This window comes from Amblyomma americanum, chromosome 2 (assembly GCF_052857255.1).
Source record: "Amblyomma americanum isolate KBUSLIRL-KWMA chromosome 2, ASM5285725v1, whole genome shotgun sequence".
Taxonomy (NCBI): Eukaryota; Metazoa; Arthropoda; class Arachnida; order Ixodida; family Ixodidae; genus Amblyomma; species Amblyomma americanum.
The window spans coordinates 56,777,795-56,797,824 of record NC_135498.1 but is presented as its reverse complement, the minus strand read 5'-3'; the positions used below and the strand labels follow the sequence as shown (position 1 = coordinate 56,797,824).

At 43.7% G+C, this 20,030-nt stretch overlaps 1 protein-coding gene across 1 annotated transcript in view; it reads right to left on the bottom strand.

The window, feature by feature from the left end:
- Rrp6 (exosome component Rrp6) overlaps positions 1-19,895 on the bottom strand; it is a 34,770-nt gene extending 14,875 nt beyond the window's left edge. Inside the window, exons 1-13 of the mRNA XM_077654441.1 lie at positions 19,702-19,895; positions 18,538-18,674; positions 17,822-17,933; positions 17,139-17,246; positions 14,856-15,037; positions 11,262-11,337; positions 10,881-10,994; positions 10,359-10,502; positions 9,110-9,300; positions 7,784-7,940; positions 5,620-5,768; positions 4,012-4,062; positions 3,414-3,528 (exon numbers count right to left, since the gene is read on the bottom strand). Of these exons, the coding sequence (XP_077510567.1) occupies positions 3,414-3,528; positions 4,012-4,062; positions 5,620-5,768; positions 7,784-7,940; positions 9,110-9,300; positions 10,359-10,502; positions 10,881-10,994; positions 11,262-11,337; positions 14,856-15,037; positions 17,139-17,246; positions 17,822-17,933; positions 18,538-18,674; positions 19,702-19,788 (1,623 nt within the window). The 5' untranslated portion in view covers positions 19,789-19,895. The remainder of the gene's footprint in view (positions 1-3,413; positions 3,529-4,011; positions 4,063-5,619; positions 5,769-7,783; positions 7,941-9,109; positions 9,301-10,358; positions 10,503-10,880; positions 10,995-11,261; positions 11,338-14,855; positions 15,038-17,138; positions 17,247-17,821; positions 17,934-18,537; positions 18,675-19,701) is intronic.
- Between the last annotated feature and the right edge of the window lie 135 nt (positions 19,896-20,030).

The following is a 20,030-nucleotide window of genomic DNA, read 5'->3' as shown; positions in this document are numbered from 1 at the left end:
CACCGCGTCCATCAGTTCCCTCGCGGTGGGAACAGCACAAAACGTATCAGGCTCTGACGAACCGTCACCTTCAAGGCTATCTTTAACGGTTTCGACAAGTGCCGCATCAGTCATCTCTTCCGTAGCCACGGCGCCGTTGTCCACGAACAAAAAGTTGCACAGCTCGACACCGTCGGGCACCCCACCGTTCATGCGTAGTTCATCCCACGCTTCTGCGACCTCGGGTGGGCTTGAAGGTTCGTCTTCAGTGACTGTAGCTTGAATGGCCTTATTTACCTGAGCCTTGGCGAAGCAATTGGTGATCACTTGTGATCCGACCTCTTGCCACGACGCAGCAAGCATTTCGATTGCTTGGTAGATATCCACTTTTGTTGGCCATTAAAGGCGGATGTCCAGGAGCATCTTCTGTATCAATCGACGCCGGTAACAGCATTTAAAGCTGTTAATAACCCATTTGTCTAAGGGCTGTACCAGAGAAGTGCAGTTAGGTGGCAAATGCTGCAGCTCGACCTTAGAAAGCTGTAGGCCTTCCACATGGTGCGCGGAGCAGTTGTCAAGCAGCAAACAAATGCTGCGAACTTGTCGCTTGACATCTTGGTTGAGCTCCTTCAGCCAGTCGTAAAAAATTGCCCGCGACATCCAAGCTTTGGAGTTTGCCACATATTTTACTGGCATCCGCCCTGTTCCTTTAAAACATCCGGATCGGGCATTGCGGAAAATAACAAACAGGATTCGCTTGTCGCTGGCATCAGTGTTGGCGCAAAGCAAAACCGTCACGCGGAGTTTAATTTGCTTTCCACCGCGGCAGTCTTCTCCTTTCAGTGAGAACGTGCGGCTCGGTAACATTTAAAAAAACAGGGCCGTCTCATCAGCATTATAAATGTCGGCAGCTTCATAGTGGCTGAAAATGCCGGGAAGCTTCTTGGCCACCCACGAGGCAGCAGCATCGCTGTCTGCGGAGGCAGACTCGCCAGATACCACTTTTCCGACGACACCGTGCCGGCTTTTAAATCCTTGTAGCCAGCTGTTACTCGCTTTGAAGTCGTCGTGGCCCAGGATACAAGCAAAATCTATGGCTTTCTGCTGCAAAATCGCGCCACTTATGGGCACGTTTTGTGCTCGTCTGTCCAAAAACCATGCAAACACGGCGTTGTCCACATCAGCATACGTCGACGTCTTCAGTCTTTTCTTCTGGGCGCTTGTGCCCGACTCCATCGCACTGCGGATGCTTTGTTCTGCAGCAATAATGGTTGACAGGGAGCTGGCTGGTATATTGAAGCGGGCAGCGACATCCTTCTTTTTTTCGCCGGCGGTAACCGCATTCAAAATCGAGAGCTTATCTTCAAGCAACAAAACTTTGCGTTTCCTCACAGCAGAACTCATCGTAACGAACCGACACCGTAAACACACACCAACACACACACGTCAACACGCTGACGAAGAAGGCTTACCATAACTGCGCCGCAACACCACGAAAAATTTGTCATAGTAGTGCCACCTAGTGTCAAGCTACAAAATGAAAGCTTAAAAGTTGCTACGCTTGCCACGGAGCGGCGATAGCGGCGCTCAACATCATCATCATCACTGAGGTCTGCTTGTTTGCTGCGATTGCAAGCGTTCTGCTCGCGGTCTACTTTACCTTTTAATATAAAAACTTACTTAAACAATATTCATTAAAGTTGCGCACTGCCCGGTCAAATTTCGGGCAAAACATTACAAGATACAGCTCGATGATCAGAGCCACGGATTCGTTACATCAAGGTCAACTGCCGCAACGAGTTCGTTACATGGAGGTCGCCTATACATGGGCTTCAATGGGGGATGTGCTGGGGAATTGAAAAATTTCGTAAAATCCAGGAATTCGTTACATAGAGGTTCGTTACATAGAGGTTCAACTGTAACACATTGAAGGCTTAAAACTGCTTCACTTCAGGTACTCCGACCTTCTTGCTCATAACAGGTAACCTTTGGGTGTCGTAACATCTATAGGTAGTAGAACTGCTCAGTGCTGTACAGCTCAATTGTTACGGGTTAAGGCAAAAAAGGGCACAAGCATAATGATGTTGAGAGTAATTTAGTTTTAAATTTAACTGTGCCTCACAAATCTGCAACCGAAATAAGATTATGAAGGTCAACTGCTGAAGGGGAGTTTCAACATATCATGCAGTGTATGGAAGAGGCCAGCTCCTGAGCAGTTTGTTTTTACAAATGCTTCACTAACAGGTTCAAATCAGCTCAATGCATAGATACAACTTACACTTCAATGTCAATACCTTATGTCACTCCTTTAGGACATCCCATATCATAAAAAATTATCGTAGTCATACTGAAAACTTGAAATAACGGCTCAATATACAAAAAAAAATCTTAGCATTTTAAATAACAATGTATGTGAGTTAAGGTACCCAAGATGAAGACAGAAGACACACAATGAAGGTTTTTTTTTTTCTTTTAAGTTGCTCGGGCTCAAAATGCGTGCTGCAACCATTCACACAGCTGCCGAACAGTGCTTCGTAACCTTACTTGTGTTTTGCATATAACGGCAATCTAGAGCCAAGCATGTGCTGTGATGCTTTGAACTTTTTTCTACTTCATGCTCCAATGGGTAATTATATCTTCGAATGACCAGTGGCCACATTTACGTGGTGCTAGTGCTGTGCACTGAAGGTAGAACTCTTTCTGCACTGCCGTGCAGGACTTGAACTCTCTTGCTCTTCTTTAGCTGCCTTGGTTGGTCCAGCAGGTTTGTCGGCCAGTGGCACAGAAACCATGTTTGTCGTTGGAACAGTCGCCATGGATGGACCTTGGCGCTGCCCTTGGAAACCGTCCTGCACATGCAGCATTATACGCAGCAACGGCCATACCTGTTATATCATCTACCTGAAACTTACCGACCTGCTAGCGACATCACTCTACTGTGAGCGCTGCTTGTACGTCCTGTGCTGGCAGTGTGCCCTCACGAGTGAGCTCTTTCTTGCCTGCTGCCACAAGTGTTTTGTGCTGCCTTCAAACTGTTTCCACAACCAGGACTTGATGAATTTAGCATCAGTGACACATTTCAGAATATCTGAAGCTCACCAAAGGTTCTTCGATGGCTATGTTATCTTTTTCTTCCCTTACTTCGGATACTTGAAACATCCCCATCTTCTCTCTTCAATGCAGTCTGTCTTCAGTGTGCAGATTTTTCAGATTTTATAACACGGGTAAAGGCCCAGCATTAGGTGCCATGTGACTGCATAGGACAGATGAGAACCACAGGACTACTGTGGACGGTTTGACAACGGGGGCCCCGCCACGAGCATGTGCCTTACGATAGGGTCCACAAATAGGGCAACTTGGTGGGGACCAATACACACCCCAAACTTCTGGATGGCAAGATCAAAGAAATGCGCGAGCATTCAACCAACACAAACCTTCTGGTTGAGGGGCACCTCCCGAGCCTTGAGGATGATGGAGTGCAGTTCGTTGAGGTTCTGCCGCACCAGGGGAGGGCATGGATTGCAGCAGGCCACGATGCCCTGCTGCTCCCTGGGACATGAGACGGCATAGCATATCAGGGCAAAAGTACCAGCACAGCAAGGGTCAAGTGCATAGTCTAGAATACAACCACAAAAGAGTATTGCACACTGTGCCCAGCAAGCTCTTCAAACAGAATATACTTCCATAGGAGCTCACAAGAAACTTACACCTACACAAAAAAATTTCATTAAGAAGCAGAGAAGACAGAGTGAAAAAATAGGAAAGACTGCATCCTAATGCACACTGTTAAATAAACACTTAATCCTCTTCCGCAGTTCAAAAAATTGCTTAGGTGTGTCACTTTATGGCAATTCATGCTGAAGCTCGGCACTACTAAGTGAGTGACTAATGGACCCGATTATTAACAGTATTCACTATTAATGATTGGTAGCCGGCTAAATAGATTGTGCATCAAAGTCAGGAGTGGTTGCTCTAAATGGACATTGCATTATTGCTGAATGCAAAGCAGTCAAAATAGATTTAACGGATTACCTTGGTAGGACTTCGGATATCTCCAGGATCATGTGCTTGGGCAACACATATCTGCACATAAAAAAAGAGCTCTATTAAATTATAAATGTCAAGATGCACAAAAAATTTTCATACCATAGATCTATTAGCCTGCCCTTGAAACTTGGAAGCAGGTATTGAATGACGTCGAAACGTCACACAATCTCCACAATGCCTCCTGCAACTGTGATATCACAAAGCCATGATCCCTCATGGAAATTATTTCAGCCATGAGCCATGAATACAATCAGTTTTTACTGTTTTGCAAAAAAAAACAAACTCAGTTTTCATTATCAGTGGTCTGCCTTTGACAGCAAATGGGACAAGGTATAGTCGGGGATAAAAGTCTAGACACCACATGCTCCTCAAACGAAGCCAATAGCTCTGCTATCAGCCGGCGGCTGGAGACCACACTTGTGGAGGTAAATGTCAAAATTTTGTTCTTTCAATTCCACAAGTGTAATCTCCAGCCGCTGGCTAATAATAGAACTATCGGCTTCGTTTCAGGAACACGTGGTCTCCAGGCTTTTGCCCCCAACTACATTTGTCTGCAATACTAAATGATTGTGAGACACAGCCAAACCTGGATATATCGAACCCAGATGGGATCATGAAATATTTTGATAAGCTCATAATTGATATATAAAAAATGCCAATACTAGATAGGCTTATCTGCAGTCTACGGTCAAGAAAACATTGCAACCCCCTTAGTGATGCACTTCTTGCCGTGACGCACCGCTCACTAGGCATCGTTAGACCTCAACTGCTTCGCACCAAAGCCACAGTGGACGGCACTTTAGAACTAGCCACTGTCTATCATAAAATGTCTAATCCTGATACCAGTATAATATAAATAGAATATCTTTTTAAAGTTAAGGTACAGTTGGTCCCCAACGCTTTTGGTGAAGAAGCAAGCGAGAGCTGCCACTAGGCCCTAGTTAGATTATTATCACCGCATGGCAAGAATGTAGTATGGAAAATGAATACAAGAGACCGAAGGCCCCCCTCAAACACAGCCCACGTTCATCTCGCATGCAGTTTCACAGCGCTAGAACAGCCAGCAGGTGCCCAAGGTCGCAAAGCTGACCTGTCTCTGGGCATTAAAAGTGACCAAAGTGTGCTATTAGGTGAAGTGCCACTTACAGGGCCACGGTGCGAGTTCAATAAACACAAACAATTGCGCAGAATTTTTTCATGGGATTTTTAATGAGATGTTCTGACTTTTAGCAATAATTCGATATATCCAGGTTTGACTGTGTCGGTTACAACCAAGGGCAGTAAAGCAGTAAAATTATGTGTGCATCTAAGCATATGACAATGACTAGCAGTCACAACTCTCCCGCATCTATAAGCACAGGATCGTACTCTACTTTCTTTGATGAATGAGCAAAGAAAACATAATTGTTAAATCAGCCACAGACTGAGATGATGAATTTACATCTTCACATGAGATCAGAAAATTGCAATTTAGACAAGGAAGTTTTTAAACACTCTTTAAACAATTATACGAGATATCTACAGTGCCAGAAATCTCCATTTTCTGCATGTGGCACGTAAGTTGCATTAGGAGAATGCTGAGCGCCAACAAACCCAGTGCTCTCATCTTCGACACGAGCAATGTGGTCTCTCCAGGCATACAGGTGGCGCAGCGCGTGCAGCTGCCGGCTATTGAATGTCTTGCGGCTCTTGCGGTACAGCTCAAGGTAGCTCTGCTCATTGTAGATGGGCTTCTCGTAACGCTGCATGGAGCCAAAAAGTAACAGGAGGCAAGCTTCAACCACAACTGGAGCAAGATCACTAGTCTATGCATGAGTTTGCTCAGGTCTCATGCAAAAAGCATGACCGAGATTCAACAGCATCCAGACCATCAGCAGAACCATGCAACAGAACTGCGCCAAAAAGCTTTCCAATGAAATCAACCAAAAAAAAAAAAAATCGCTCTATAGTTGGGTCTTGGATTCCGAAGTGCACAACCCAACCACAATCTGCACCAATTAACATGAGAGCTCAGCAGATATATGTACAAACCAGTGCAATTCTACAAGAATAAGTCATACTGAAGCCCACACTCTCACTTTAGGACTCTGAAAGGAAAAAAAAAAATGGCTAATAGCTGCATTGGCCTTCATATAGATAAGCGTGGATGCTCATGACTGAACTTGTTTTTTTTAATTTTGAAAGGCATATTTTCAGAAGTTACAAACCAATGTACGTACAGTCATGAACGAAAATTTGCAGAATGGAGATATGCGGTAATTTATTTCTGAGTGGTCGGGCAAAGCATGATGTTTGAGGACATATGCATGCTCCATCTGTAGGGCGAATACCAGCTGACTGGCTAGAGAGGCAACAAAGATAATTCTTCTTCCGCAAATCCATATCCTGCAAACTTTAGTCCATGACTGTACATGTAAACAGAGTACCCGCCACAAATTTGCTGCACAGTCGTCGACCAATTTTTTGGACTCTAGAGACTGTGAAAACATCCGAAAAATTAAAGCTTTCCAGAAAAAAAATTACTTTACTTCAGCGTCTAATTGCAAATATAGTGGATGAGGGGGTCACTAATTTTGCGCACATTCTGAAGCTTCACAACGCATGGCAAGTCTTGCCATGCGTTGTATACACGAACGACAGGCAGCAACCAGTTTAATGACCTCAGCGTGTGATTGCTGTGCTGCTGTTGGCATGTCATGAACGCACGGGATAGGACAAAGTCTGGATACAAAAGAGAACCTTCCACAATTCTTTTTATTTTTTCTTTTAAGCCTCACGATAATTTTATGTAGTAACTGTGAGCCCGTTGTGAGCGCGGGCAGGGGGCTGGGCACTTTATTTTTATTTATTTTTATTGGCCAGTCTAATGTATGTACTAACTGCGCTGCACCCGCCGTACGGAGGACCTGAAACAAAAAGGCAAAGATGGCGATAAAAATAAGAAGGCATTAAGAATATCGCCCTCGGTGTTTCCACTATACATATAATATGGCGGCTTGCCTATTTGCGGCAGTGCTACGGCGAGTGCGAAGGAGAACTGAAAAATCTATCAGTTGCGATGCGTTCCGCATTTTGGCTGCTCTTATAAATTGGCTCTATTGCAGCATGCGGCACTGCTGTGACAAAATCCAAATAACCAAGCATGTCTGAATAACCAAGCATGTCCAAAAAATCAGGGGTCCAAATTTTCATTCGGCAACTAGAAAATTCAAAGTGGGTCGAGTGCGGCATAAGAACTGACTAAACCTTGTGAAAACAAATTAATCTGGCTCATAAAAAGTTCACACTGCCTTTAACTTTTGCACAGTGTAAACTTTATCGGCTTCCTAAACTCAGTTGTTTATAACGAAGCACAGATTCATATGATAGTGCATAGAGTAACATAAATACAAGCTTCTGCAGGCTGGTAGCACCACTTTCCTGACTTTCAAGCATATATAATCCCAGTTCAGTCTGCGCTTGATGAAAAAACACCTACTAATTGGATAAGCCTTCACTGTGAACACACCAAAGGCCTTGCCGGCAGGGTACTAATGCTGATTCTCAACAATTTAAACTGAAAGGAGGTCAAAAATCTGTTCAAATCATGCTGGATTCAAATCAACAAAAGCATTTTCAACATGCACTTGATTCTGAACAACCAAAGTTTTCAGTTCAAACAACCTGTCAGTTCTAATTAAGGAAGTCCGAATTAACAAGACTGCAGGCAAAGGTACATTACGAAAAACAAAGTGCACAGTGAGAAAGCAGCACCCACCTTAAGCGCCACCTGCTTGCTGCGGTCAAACACCGATCGAACCAGGTTGTCGTTATTGTTGCTCCTGTCAGCCAGGTCACTCTTCAGGCAGTCCATTATGTACAGCAGGTAGTGAGTGTCCGACCGTGCATAGTGAATCATTACAGCTGGCAAGGGCCTGTGAAAAGCAGTTCACAGCAATGCAGTGTGGAACAATATCATTCAAGTGGGCTACACCAAAATAAAACTCAGTGAGAAAAGAAGCTCCTGTAATACTATAGAGTGGGTCGGTGTTGGTTCTTTCTTAGCTTTAACACTTTTCACAGATGCGTTGATTTTTCCAGTCAGCTGTGGCGAAGGGTGGAGCTCGGCTGGATCGCTGTCCCCGCTGCGTTAGCTTCGGCATGTAATTTCTGGGCCTCAGCTTGCATTTTTTTGCTATGTCGTTTTTAAATGTGCGCTGACAGCATATGGAATCTTCATGCTTGGCGCTGTACCACTGGGAAGCAATGGGGCATAATGGGCACTCGTCTCCTTGAGGTACTTGATTGGTCACCATTTCAATCCAATGAGGTTACGTGTTGAAGCTTTCCTTGCTTCACCATTGCCAGTTATCATGCTGCCTATATTCAAATATGCGGATTTACATGTTATTTAGTATGTGCTAGACTTGTGCAAGGTTGTGGTTCTCGAGGTCTAAGTTGGCCCATTCAATAGGTACGTCACACGCAAGCTCTGTCGCTTCGTGTTCAGTGCACAATCGTTCGCGTACACTGCAGCCCTTTAGGATCTTCCGTGTACAAAGAAGCTTGCATTCATTGGAAGTTTCCTTCCACAGATATCACTGTGCTTGGAACTATCAAATATCATGCGCACAGCCATAATGAACGACGCGGCATGCAAACTGTGGGAGCTGGCGGTTCATAAACATAGTGCATACATATCCCAGGATTCCTTTCTCTGACGTCAGTGCAAGCTATGTAGAGTGCAGAGCACATGAAACAGGGCAAGTTTTCTAACACGCAAAAGCATGCATATGGTGCATTTTTTTTTATTAAAAAGATGCAGGGCTGCCACTGTACACATAACAAGCACATTTTTTCATCAACAAAAACTGCTGCTAATTTAGGAGGTGCATTTGCTATGCATGGTATGATATAATTAAATCTTCGATAACTAATGCAGGGGATGCATTTATAATGCGAGTGCATCTGTTATGCACATAGCTCATTAGTACTTAGCACTCCTGTTTGAATACTTCTGCATTGATCCAAATCTCCTGTAGACCTTTGACCTGTTGCACACTAAAATCATCAAAAGATGCCCATGGGCTGCTCTATCAGTTACCGTATGCGCCAATCGGCAAGCTGGAACTGCTTGTCGGCCTCTATACGGCAGTAGTGCCTCAGCAGGAATGCCAGCGAGAAATGGGCCAGGCCCAGCACCCTGGCTGCTTGGCCCGTGTCAAACAGGCCCACCAGGTAGAGGCCGAAGTCACGCTGCAGCCACAGCACGTCCATGTCTGCACCATGAAGGACCTGGGGGCACACACAGCACCACACTGCTTTCACTTGAGCTGGCGCAGGCTGCAGCACTGGCAACTTCTTCCGCTGCTTGCTAGACTAACTGATGTTCAGCTTTAAATGAATATTCCAAGCACCCACGGGGCAAGCTTTGCTACTCTTTTCAGAGAGCAAATTTACTGCAGCAGCAGGCCCAGAACAAAGATCAGATGTCATAACAGCGCAAAAAGAGCTTTTGTCAAATCGAGAATGCCTCACTTACCAGACGTGACCACTCGACCAAAAAGGCACATCAGCCACAAGCAGATGCAACACATTTTCTTAAATAGCATCTTCCTTCAGCACATCCCTGCCATATGGACTGCAGCAGATGATTTTACCATCCAAAGTTCCACATTCTCACTACAGCTAGAATTGCAGCTTTTCCATCATACAGTTACACTACACTGTGTTCAGGAGACTGATGACGTGGAAAGCAGAAAGAGTTCTGCTTTGTGCACTGCACAATTCAATTTGGTCGGTGGTATAATGTGGACAATTGCTGTAAATGAATGCTCTACAGTCCCTTGCATTTGCCCCACTGATCAATATGGAAATCTCCAGAAAAGGCTGTCCATTGCAGCAACTAAAGAAAAATAAATACAAGAATTCTGAAAATTCTGGGGACACTGCTCACTTGCAAGAGGGAACTATCAAAAACATTAAGCAGTAGGACAGCAGTGCTTCATTATATCAGGCTCAAAATCTGAATTATATGACGGAGGCAACAACATTTTTGCAGTTACAGAAAGCTGTTAACTCAATTACAGAGAAGTGGCAGCAACAGTTTACAAATCTCGAACGCATCTCAATGAACGTTTGCTAACTTGTCGCCCTCCTTTTCGCACTAACGAACAGCAAGGCCTAACCCCCAAATCTTGCTACTTCGAAAGAATTCCAGCAAGCAAGTAAGGAACCCAAATAAATGGTAAAAATAAGATGCCAGCACAGGATGCTGTAAACACACACTTCAGCAGCATCATTTCTGGCACTGGCCAGAGGAGCACATACTGAATTAGACAAGGACTAGTGACCTTGATAATCTTGGGGTTGGCAAAGACTTCGTTGAGAACTTGTAGTTCATGGCGCAGCTTCAGCGTGTCGACGATGTAGTCGTGGCTGCGAGTTGAGATCTGCATCAGGCACGTGATCCCCTGGAAGCTCCGGTACGAATGGTGCTGTGGAAGAGAAGAAGGAGGAGAATCCGCACTTTCTAAGCAGGATGCATGACCATCTCGCTACAAAGTGCCATGCCCGTCAAAGCCAGTAAGCTATCCTCAAGGAAGGAAAAAGGAAAGGATATGGCACAGGGTCTCTCTTTTTTTTTTGTTGCAATATCCATTTTGCACTGTTTAAATCATTTGAAGCAAACTGAACAGTTTAGTATCACAACTTCCTTCCAAATTTACACTTAACTTCCTCTCTTTTAGTATAACATGGAGTAACCTGTGCAACCTAAAAAAATAAAGAACAGAGAGCAAGAGGAAGATGTTTCCACAGGTTTCGTTTTTTCTCTACTTCTGAAGCAGGCCGGCTGGTAGACTGGCTGCATCTACCTCCAAGTCAACAGCGATCTCGGTTTCCTTCGAAAGTGCAGCGCACATGTCCTGCAGCTGCTGGGATGTCTCCACAAGGGTGTATGCAGTCTGTTCCAGTGGCGCTGGCAGCTTCTGCAAAAATAAAAAAATAATTCAACTGCTGTTCCCCTACGTCTAAAGGTCACCACTCATGCAAGGCATTGTTACTAGCACTAGAGCAGCTATGTGACAGACGCTTAAAACCACCCAAGGAAAACTAAAATTGTGTTTAGTATTTGAAAATAAAAGGCACACCTAAAGACAATGCTTCCACACCAGCTACTTCAACATGTTAACAAGGCGCACAGCTGGCAACACCTAGAAACCACAGCAGGAAATAATTATTTCGTGCTCGCTTACCTTTTCTGCAGGTGGTTTCAGATGCTCCTGCGGAGGCTCGAAGCGATCAATTTCCCATTCGTAAGGGTGACCATAGCTGAAATGAGTCCGAGCAGAGATCCTTAACATGTTGCACAAAACATGTCGCATTCTTGGTCCCACTCTTGCCTCATTCAACAAACCCGCTGCTTTGAACTGCCTCAAGCATTTCACTAACAAATGCATTCCTATCATACCATGCAGATCTCTTTCAACATATTGTAAAAATAAGGATGCACCAAACCCCACTAAATGCCTGGACATTGCCCTGCCTTACAAATCTGAGCTGTTACATATAACCAATGCCGTCACTATGCAGGTCTACATGGATGCAATTAAACTGTTGTCAAAAGCCCTTAAAAGACGTTGCAAGCAGCCAGAGGGAGACAGAAACAAGAAGAAACACACTGGTTATGTATGCATTTTTCAATTTATAACGCACCATCATAATATCATGCGGGACATCTCATACGATGTTTCTCACAGGTCAGCATCATACCAGAGTTTTTGCACAGTATTGTTACTTGCGAATTTTGGAGGTAATGCTTGTTCATTTCTGCTGGCATGTCATAACATCTGTACTCCCGCGAATTTATTACAGTAAAAGCTCGTTAATTTGAACTCCACAGTGACGACGATGCAGTTTGAAGTAACCAAAGTTCGAACTAACGAAAGTAAACAGAATATGTAGTACACTGCAATCGGGAAGCAGTCGGATAGTGAGATTATCCTATTTTGTTGTTCTAAAATAATCGGACATCATGTTTTGTTTTTTTTCCCTGAAGGCAACAGCCAACACCTAAAGCCCGAACTTATCGGACGGCCTCTACTTCACTTTCAAAACTGAAGAGGCGGGCAGCATTCAGAGTGTCCGAACTTGTGCAGCAGAGGGCCGCACCAGAGTCCCAAAGAGCATGCTATTGCCTGCATCATGGATGCAAGACTAGAAAATCAAGCAGTTTGTGACCACTGCACAACTGTCGCTTCTCGATCAAAATGATAGCACAACCACAAAGACTCGAAAATTCACACTTGCGAGCTGTAGACGTTATGAGATTGTTTAGGATGAGACTGTTTAGGTTAAAGAGCAAAAGTCACGAGGACGGCAAAAATTTGATGATTTCTTGGGTTCATGAACGAGCACCTCTGCAGCATGTGCAAGCGTATGTATAAAGCGCTTCCTAATTTTTGTTAGGTAAGGCACGACAAGAGTTTGATTGCCGAAGTATGGTCCGTAATATTATAGCCAGGACTGTACACTGGATAATTTTCTAGCTTTCTGACCTCGAGTCGCAAACAGCCAAACTAATAAGCGCACTTTTTGGTGACATCTTGTTCCAATAACGCACCGGCGTCGACTTCATGCATGGTTTCAATCTTCTCTCCAAGCACTTTGGCGCGATAATTACCGCAAATAGAGGACATTTCTAAATCACTATGCTCAGGCACACTGCGTAGCTTGACTGCTATGGGTGCAGCTGGTTGTGCAACCAATCGTATGGAATGTGACGCAAAAGGCGGCAGAAAACAGAGACAAAGATGCATAGTAATCATCACCGAAAGCTCCAATTAGTTTGTTTCCTGCAAGTTCATGCACGACTGCGTGGTTTCGGTTTCGGAGTGCTGGAGACACTACGCCGCTCCTGATTTTCTGTAACTCACCACTGCTCGCGTCATTCACTGCTTAGCAACAAACGCTAACACATCAAGCTACTGAAGCCTTCGAGATCAGTGCTTACAAGAAACAGCCGGGTTAGGCTAGCCGGGTACAAAGACTTCATGTGCAGTCACTATGCTGCCGCTAAAATGGAGAGAGAGTCCCCCCCCCCTGCACGTCTTTGAACCATTACCAGCATTTTCTTGACTTTTATGTAGAAGGAATCCCATACCACTGAAGCGTACTCGAGTTTTGGTAAAATAAATGCTTTATAGGCTTGGAGTTTTAATTCTGAGGGTGCCTTTTTTTAACTTATGCCGCAGAATGCCAAGTTTCCGTGTAGCAGAAGCCCAAGTGTTTTTAATATGTGTATACCACGAAAGGGTGTTAGTAAGTGTAATTCCCAGGTACTTATATTCGTTAACTTCCTTTACAGGGTTGCCATTAACATGGTATGAAAAGAGATAGCAACATTTTTTCTTTGTAACACGAAGCATCACTGTTTTTTCAGAGTTTAACGTCATACCCGACTTCGCACACTATTCAATATTTTTTGTCAAACTGGTCAATAGGTTTCTTGATCCTTTTCACATGTTATATGCTTATAAAGAAGGCAATCGTCTGCAAACAGGCAGATGTTGACATCAGGATGAATTTCAGTAGTTATGTCATTAACGTACATTAAATAAAGAATAAGCCCTAAAACGCTTCCCTGGGTAACTGCCGATGAAACTGGTAATGTACTGGAAGAAAACCCTCTTATGTCCACAAACTGGGTGCGATTTGAAAGGTACGCGTTTATCCAATTTATTATGCAATAATAAATTGCAATAAAACGTATGCAATAAAATAATTTGGTTTTGGTTTAATAGGGCTTAACGTCCCAAAGCACAGCATACAGGCCTCTAGCATTTCGCTTGCATCGAAACGCGACCGCCGCGGCCGGGCAATATGTTACAATAGTTTCAAAGCCAAAGTGCCCATGTCTCAAAGTCAAGATGTCAATGCCTGGAGTGCAGGCAAATGACTATGTCTAGGAAAAGGCTCTGTCCATTTTTTTTTTAAAGCGAAATTTATTGCCCCAGGGCATCAATGATGGGTGAAGGTGTGATGAATGATGTAGTAGACATTAAATGAATGGAAATGTTAGCTGATTTGATGAAGTCCAGTAGAGAACGATGGTACGGTCCCTGCATCCAGGCAATGTATGAAGCAGGGTTGCTTGGTGAAAGACCTGCTACCATCAGGTGCCGGATCCTTGTAGGCTTGAGAGCTAGGCAGTCCCACAGAAAGTGATGAATGTCGGCCTCAATGTCCTCGTGTCTACATATCAGACACCCTGGCCGAGGAAACAATTCTCGGTACTGAGGCCACTTCCGAGTTATGGCTGGTGTGAGGGCAACCCCGACCCTGATCCTCCTAAGTGCAACCTCCTCTGCACGGGTAAGACCGCGGGGGAGGGTTACCGCACACGGAGGGATGCGAGCACGTGCGCGGCGCCGGAGGAGTTCCTTTCTTGATCAAAGGAGGGTAAATTGTCCAAATGAAGGAGCCGAGGCGGTGATGAGTTTGTATTCGCAAGGCGGGTCGCTAAATCTGCCTGACTTTGATAGGTCAGCAGATCCCGTGGGACCCACTCAATACGTACTGGCTGCCGGATGCTCCATTTGCTTGCACAAGTCTTAAATGAAAGTGAAATTCCTCGTCATTATCTTCAGCAGCAAAACTAGCTGGTGGCTGTGTTCATCACATTGCTGCACAGCCATGTGCTCACTATGATAACAAGTACCTTGCCCCTGTCAAAACAGATGGTACTTGACCTATTTATATTTACATGTCTGGAAAAATGGAAGTGCGCACCACATCAAACCCCCGTTTTCTTCCACACCACAAACAGCAGAACCAGGCAGGCACTGCACCTTTCCTGTCCGTCAGCTGTGCGCTCAGGCAGCAGGGCAAGGGGCTTCAGCGAGTGCGGCTTGTCCCTGATGATGGGCACAAAGGGTATGTTCCTGTTGTCCACCTTGTCCCGGAAATTGATCTGTGGCCGCACCACATTCTTGGCTGCCAACAGGTGGACCTTGGCTGCCAGCTTGGGGTCCTGCCAACACAAGGGTAAGAAGTTGAGCTAGCTAGACTGTGCAGACCAGAGACGAAAGGCATAGCACACAAAATGATTCCAGCAAATGTGGCGATGTTTAACAAATTCACTTCTTATTTTTTTTCTAGCAATGCTGGGCCTTCTGTACTGATTTAATTTTCTGCCTGGGATGCATGCAGGTACTCAACAAATACTTGCTCTGCCCTAACAGGAGACTTCTATAAAAGAAATTGTGACAGAAAAGCAGAAAAAGGTATTTTCACCCTGAAAGCAATATACATGAATTTTACGGATGCTATATTTTTATATAGTGGCTGTGTTGCATATGGAGGGTTTATTTTTCATGGCTCTACAGCACTGCTGTCATTCACAATGCTGCTGCCACTTATCTTTTGAAAAGTATTCACAAAAAAGCCACTTTCATTGCTGGAGTCAGTGTGGTCATTTTCACGAAAAATAATCTCCATTTTGTTTTTTTTGAAAAACTGCATCTGAATTTTCTCCCTGTAACGGCTGTCTGGCACATCAGAAGGCAGCCATATAAGATATCTAGATGAACAATAAAAAAGATTCTAAAAAGTGGAATCACTACTGCCATCTATCAGGAAAGTATCCAACATCCATTCAACGATATGTCACACTGCATCATCAAGAGATGCATGTAAGAACTGATAAAAGCTACAGGCTGTCATTTCGATGGCTTTTGTATTATGGCCCTGTTTTTCATGAGTGTCGATCTGATGGCTTTCGAAGACAGTAGATTAAAATTGCTTACAGCTTTTCGTGAAAGAATAGACTACAGAGTCCATATACTAAGCCCGCTTGCTCAAGGGGGGAACCTGCTTTCAGCAAAACTTTTTTATTTCTAGATGTATTTACATGAAATTTTTTTAGCATATTAAACAATTTTAAAAATACTCTCACAAAAATTTTTCTGTTATATCTCCAGAAAATTGTTTTCTAATACATATTTTTCCTCTGAATCTTGTGAAAAGGCTGCAGAGTTAAGAAAATATAGCAGAAGGCTGGTTTAACATTCATTGAATCCCTACTGGCGTGCCATCGGTCAAGACATTCTTATAACCTTTCTCTTTTCGCAAAACGAAAATTTTGGTTTTCAATTTCTCTGTTACAGTTTCCATTTTCATGTCTAAAGTGAGAAGAAAATTTCATACACAAAATTTACAGTTTTGAAAAACAAAGAATGTCTTGACTTGCAGTATGCTTCTAGGAGTGCTGTTAAAACAAACAAGGCCAAAACAGGCAAAAACAGTTGCGAAGAAATCTCCGCAAAGTGAGTATCTAGGTAAATGACCGTAACAGAGAAAAACACCCATTGTTTGAGCATTTCTCTGCAATGCAGAGCCACCATGGTTCACGAAACAATTTTTTTGCAGTACTTACAGTACTTCCCTGCCGATCCTTGCAATGAAACCTCAGGACGGCAGAAAAAGTGAAACATACAAACGGATGCAACAATTAAAAAAAAATCAATTTTCTGGCCATTTTTGGGGATTTCAAAGCCGTGACCCCCCTTAAAAGCAGCATGTTCCGTCACCAAACCATTTATAGCCTTTGTCAAAAATATACAGCCCACCAGGCTTTCTTCTGGGCCGTCCGTGTTGATCATTTTGCATCAACACTGTTTCAAATGCCTTGAAAGTGAGAGGACATCTTTATCTCACCCATCTTAGGGCTTCCAAGGATGCTAGGAAGCAGCATTACATGGCTTAGGAGCAAGCCCCATAGGCTGCATATTATTGACAAAGGCTTCATGTGGTCATGTGTGTTCACCATAATCAGAAATGTGACTCGGCATAGATTTACATATCAGCAAAATTAAATGCAGGTCACACTGAAGTTGGAAATGGCAATGAATTCAACCAGGTGACACACTGGTGCCAACTTATGCATTAGCTGAATTCCTTGATTTCCTTGAACTGGCTGCACTATGATTTCTGAGCATAAAATTTAACTGCTTCTTAGGCATGCCTTGGCCAAAGTATTCCACACAAAGCACTGGGCAGGAACACCTCTTAGAGGATCCACAGCGTTTATCCCAGAGTGTCAGAACGCAACACAGCCAGAATCTAATGCTCACCCTCAAGTTCCAGCTGGTGTGGATAGGCCTGTTGGTAGCACTCACAGTCATGAGGACAACGTCATCTTGTTTCTTCTTGACACCATCTGCCTCGTCAAGACTGTTGCCCTGAAATTTCAGTACGCTGCTTTCATTAATGCAAGACCAAGAAAAAGAAGGAGCAACCAGAAAATTTCAAAACAGCTTAAGTAATTGCAGTTGTTGACAACTAGTAGAAAATGGGTGTTTGAAATGGTGCTCACGCAGAGTGGATAACTCAAAAGCTAATGAACGCAGTGCCTGGTTTACGTTTGGCAATTTGTAGCACTGTCAGAAATAAGCAGTCATTTTTACTGGCATAATTTTGAAAACAGTGGAATTCTAAAAACGATTTTGTTACAAACACAGATATGATGAAGGCTGAAGAAAGCTGGCAAGCAAAAATAAAAGCCACAAATATATACTGCTCTATAAACTTGAAATAACTAACATATAACATCACACAGAAACAACAAAGTGAGTCGCTTGAATAGCAAGGCTTGGTGGCTTCTGAAAGGTCACTTCAACCACTGCCACATGCATAGCAAGGAACAGAGGTTACGGCAGCAAACATTACAAGGGGAGACAACCCCAGCTGTGTCCTAAGCTGAGTGTGGAGTAAGTAGCAATACTTCAAAGTATTTTATGCCAAAGTGGGATCATACCACTCGTTCCAGAATGGTGTCATTAATATCCGCCAGAAGGTCAAACTTTTCTTCCAAATCCAGGCCCTCGAACTTCCCTTTTCCAACTTGCTGACTGGCCAGTGAAGACATCCTACAAGAAAGTTTGCACAGTATAAACATTAGGGCAAGCACTTTTCAAGGCTAAGCACAAAACAAAAACAGGTACTATAGTAAACCAATGACTTCGGCCTAACATGTTTGAAGTACTGGGATTAAAGAATTGTGTGATCCTAAAAAACTAATAAAGATAACAAAGATATCTCAGCCAAAATGCTGATCATCTATCACCCTTCGAAGTCTCGGTTGTTTTTGGTGCCTACAAGAAGGCTGCTGAATTTTGGTAAATAGCCCATCACAAATATGAGTTTTCATGTTCTGAACCTGCTCAATAGTCTTCACTAGTGTGTCACTAATCCTGGCTGCACACAACTGTACACAGGAGATTCTAGTGTCTGAAGCGTTAGCAAAAAATAGAAGGGCAGCAGAACCCGCTAAAGCAAGTCTCATAACACCAGTGATTACTGGCACTTATTGACATGAAAAGCAGCCCTTTAGCATACGATGGAATAAAAGCAAAACCAGCACTTATGTCGTCATTTAGTGGATTACTCGTCTTGACCAAATTATCTAGAATCCCACAAATGTGTACAATTCACGCAGCATAGAAGACAAAAAAAAAGGGGAAGGGAACTTACAGCTTCAGCACACTCTTTCCGTCTGCTTGCATGACTTGACGAAAACTAGCAAAACTGCTGAAGTACTCGAAATCTTCACCAGCCTCAGGAAGGTCATTGGCTGCTTTTGTTGCTTGCAGAACAGAACGTAGCACATGCTGTCATTTAATATAGAAAAAATGACAGTGTTAGGCATCTATCGCAGCCTATAAACCTTCTAGCTTCATATTTCACATTAAATTCCGCCCTTCCCCTTTAAAGGCAGTAAGAAATAAATCAGTCAGATTAGGTCATAAATGCACTCATCGTATATGATCCTCCAGGGCTGTACATGTAGACGCTGCATGCTTTGAAGAGAAAACCCGAAAACAGCCAGAACATACCCCTCACAATATGAAAGGCAAGCAATTCACAACCTTAAAATATGTGTATTCTTGATGGTCTCATAACCCCTTATTTAACAGACACCACCCTGTGCTTGAGCACATAAGGCTGCCCAGCACAAGATATCATGCCAGCAGCTGGGCAACATTCTGCGCAATTCTGTGTCAAAGGTCTATTCTTATGAGCATGCTTGTACAAAATGTATAATGCATTTCGAAAGAACGCCTCAACACTTCACAGTTTTAAAGTTAGTGCCAATGAACACGAATTGCAATGTTGCAATTACCATACAGGTAAGTATTTCAGTTGGTCTAAAGCATTCCACAGAACTCAACCAACACCGTTTCCTGCGCATTATTTGAGCATAGGCTCCAAAGCTAGTCTGGCAGAAACAATACTGGCAGAAACACAGCTTACGAGTCCTGCAGTGGCGATTAAGAGGAGCAAAACATAGATGAATAAGTTATACTTTTGTCCAGAGGGTGAGGCTAGCACAAAAAATTAAGTGGATATACGAAGACCGGGGTCGAAACGGGATTGGAAACCAAACTCGTTCAGCGTTGTTGCGATGTGCAGTCAGTTGCAGTTTCCAACGCGATCACATTTAGTGTGCCTTGCATTTCAAAGCCTGCAGTTTTGCAGTAGTGCAATGACTGACGGCTAGCATTTAAGGCTGATCAAGAGCCTAAACCGCGGGGCCAAGAAAACAGCGGCATGAGTTTTTTTCTTCTCGTTACGCATTTAAGCAGGATAATGCGCGATTGGCCTTCTCGCATGCATCAAGGAGGGTTTTCAGTTTACCTCAGCATACTTGTTGGAGTCATCGTACGAGTTTAAAAACTTTGTTTCGCCGGACGTTCCGGTTTCCGGCTGGTCCTCAGATGCCATTATAAAATATAGTGCGGGAGAAATATAGTGCGGGAGTAACGCACGATTCAAGCACGTCAACTGACTGTGTTCCAGCCCGTGGGCATGGACGCCGCCATCTTGAGCAAAACAGCAGCAGGAGCAGCAACACGTGAAACGACGCTAAAAGGCGTTTTTATTAAAATTACCTAAAACTTGCGTTAAACTGCTACTTAATTAAGCAAGAAGTTTAATTTATAAGACAATTGTTGTAACAGTTTATA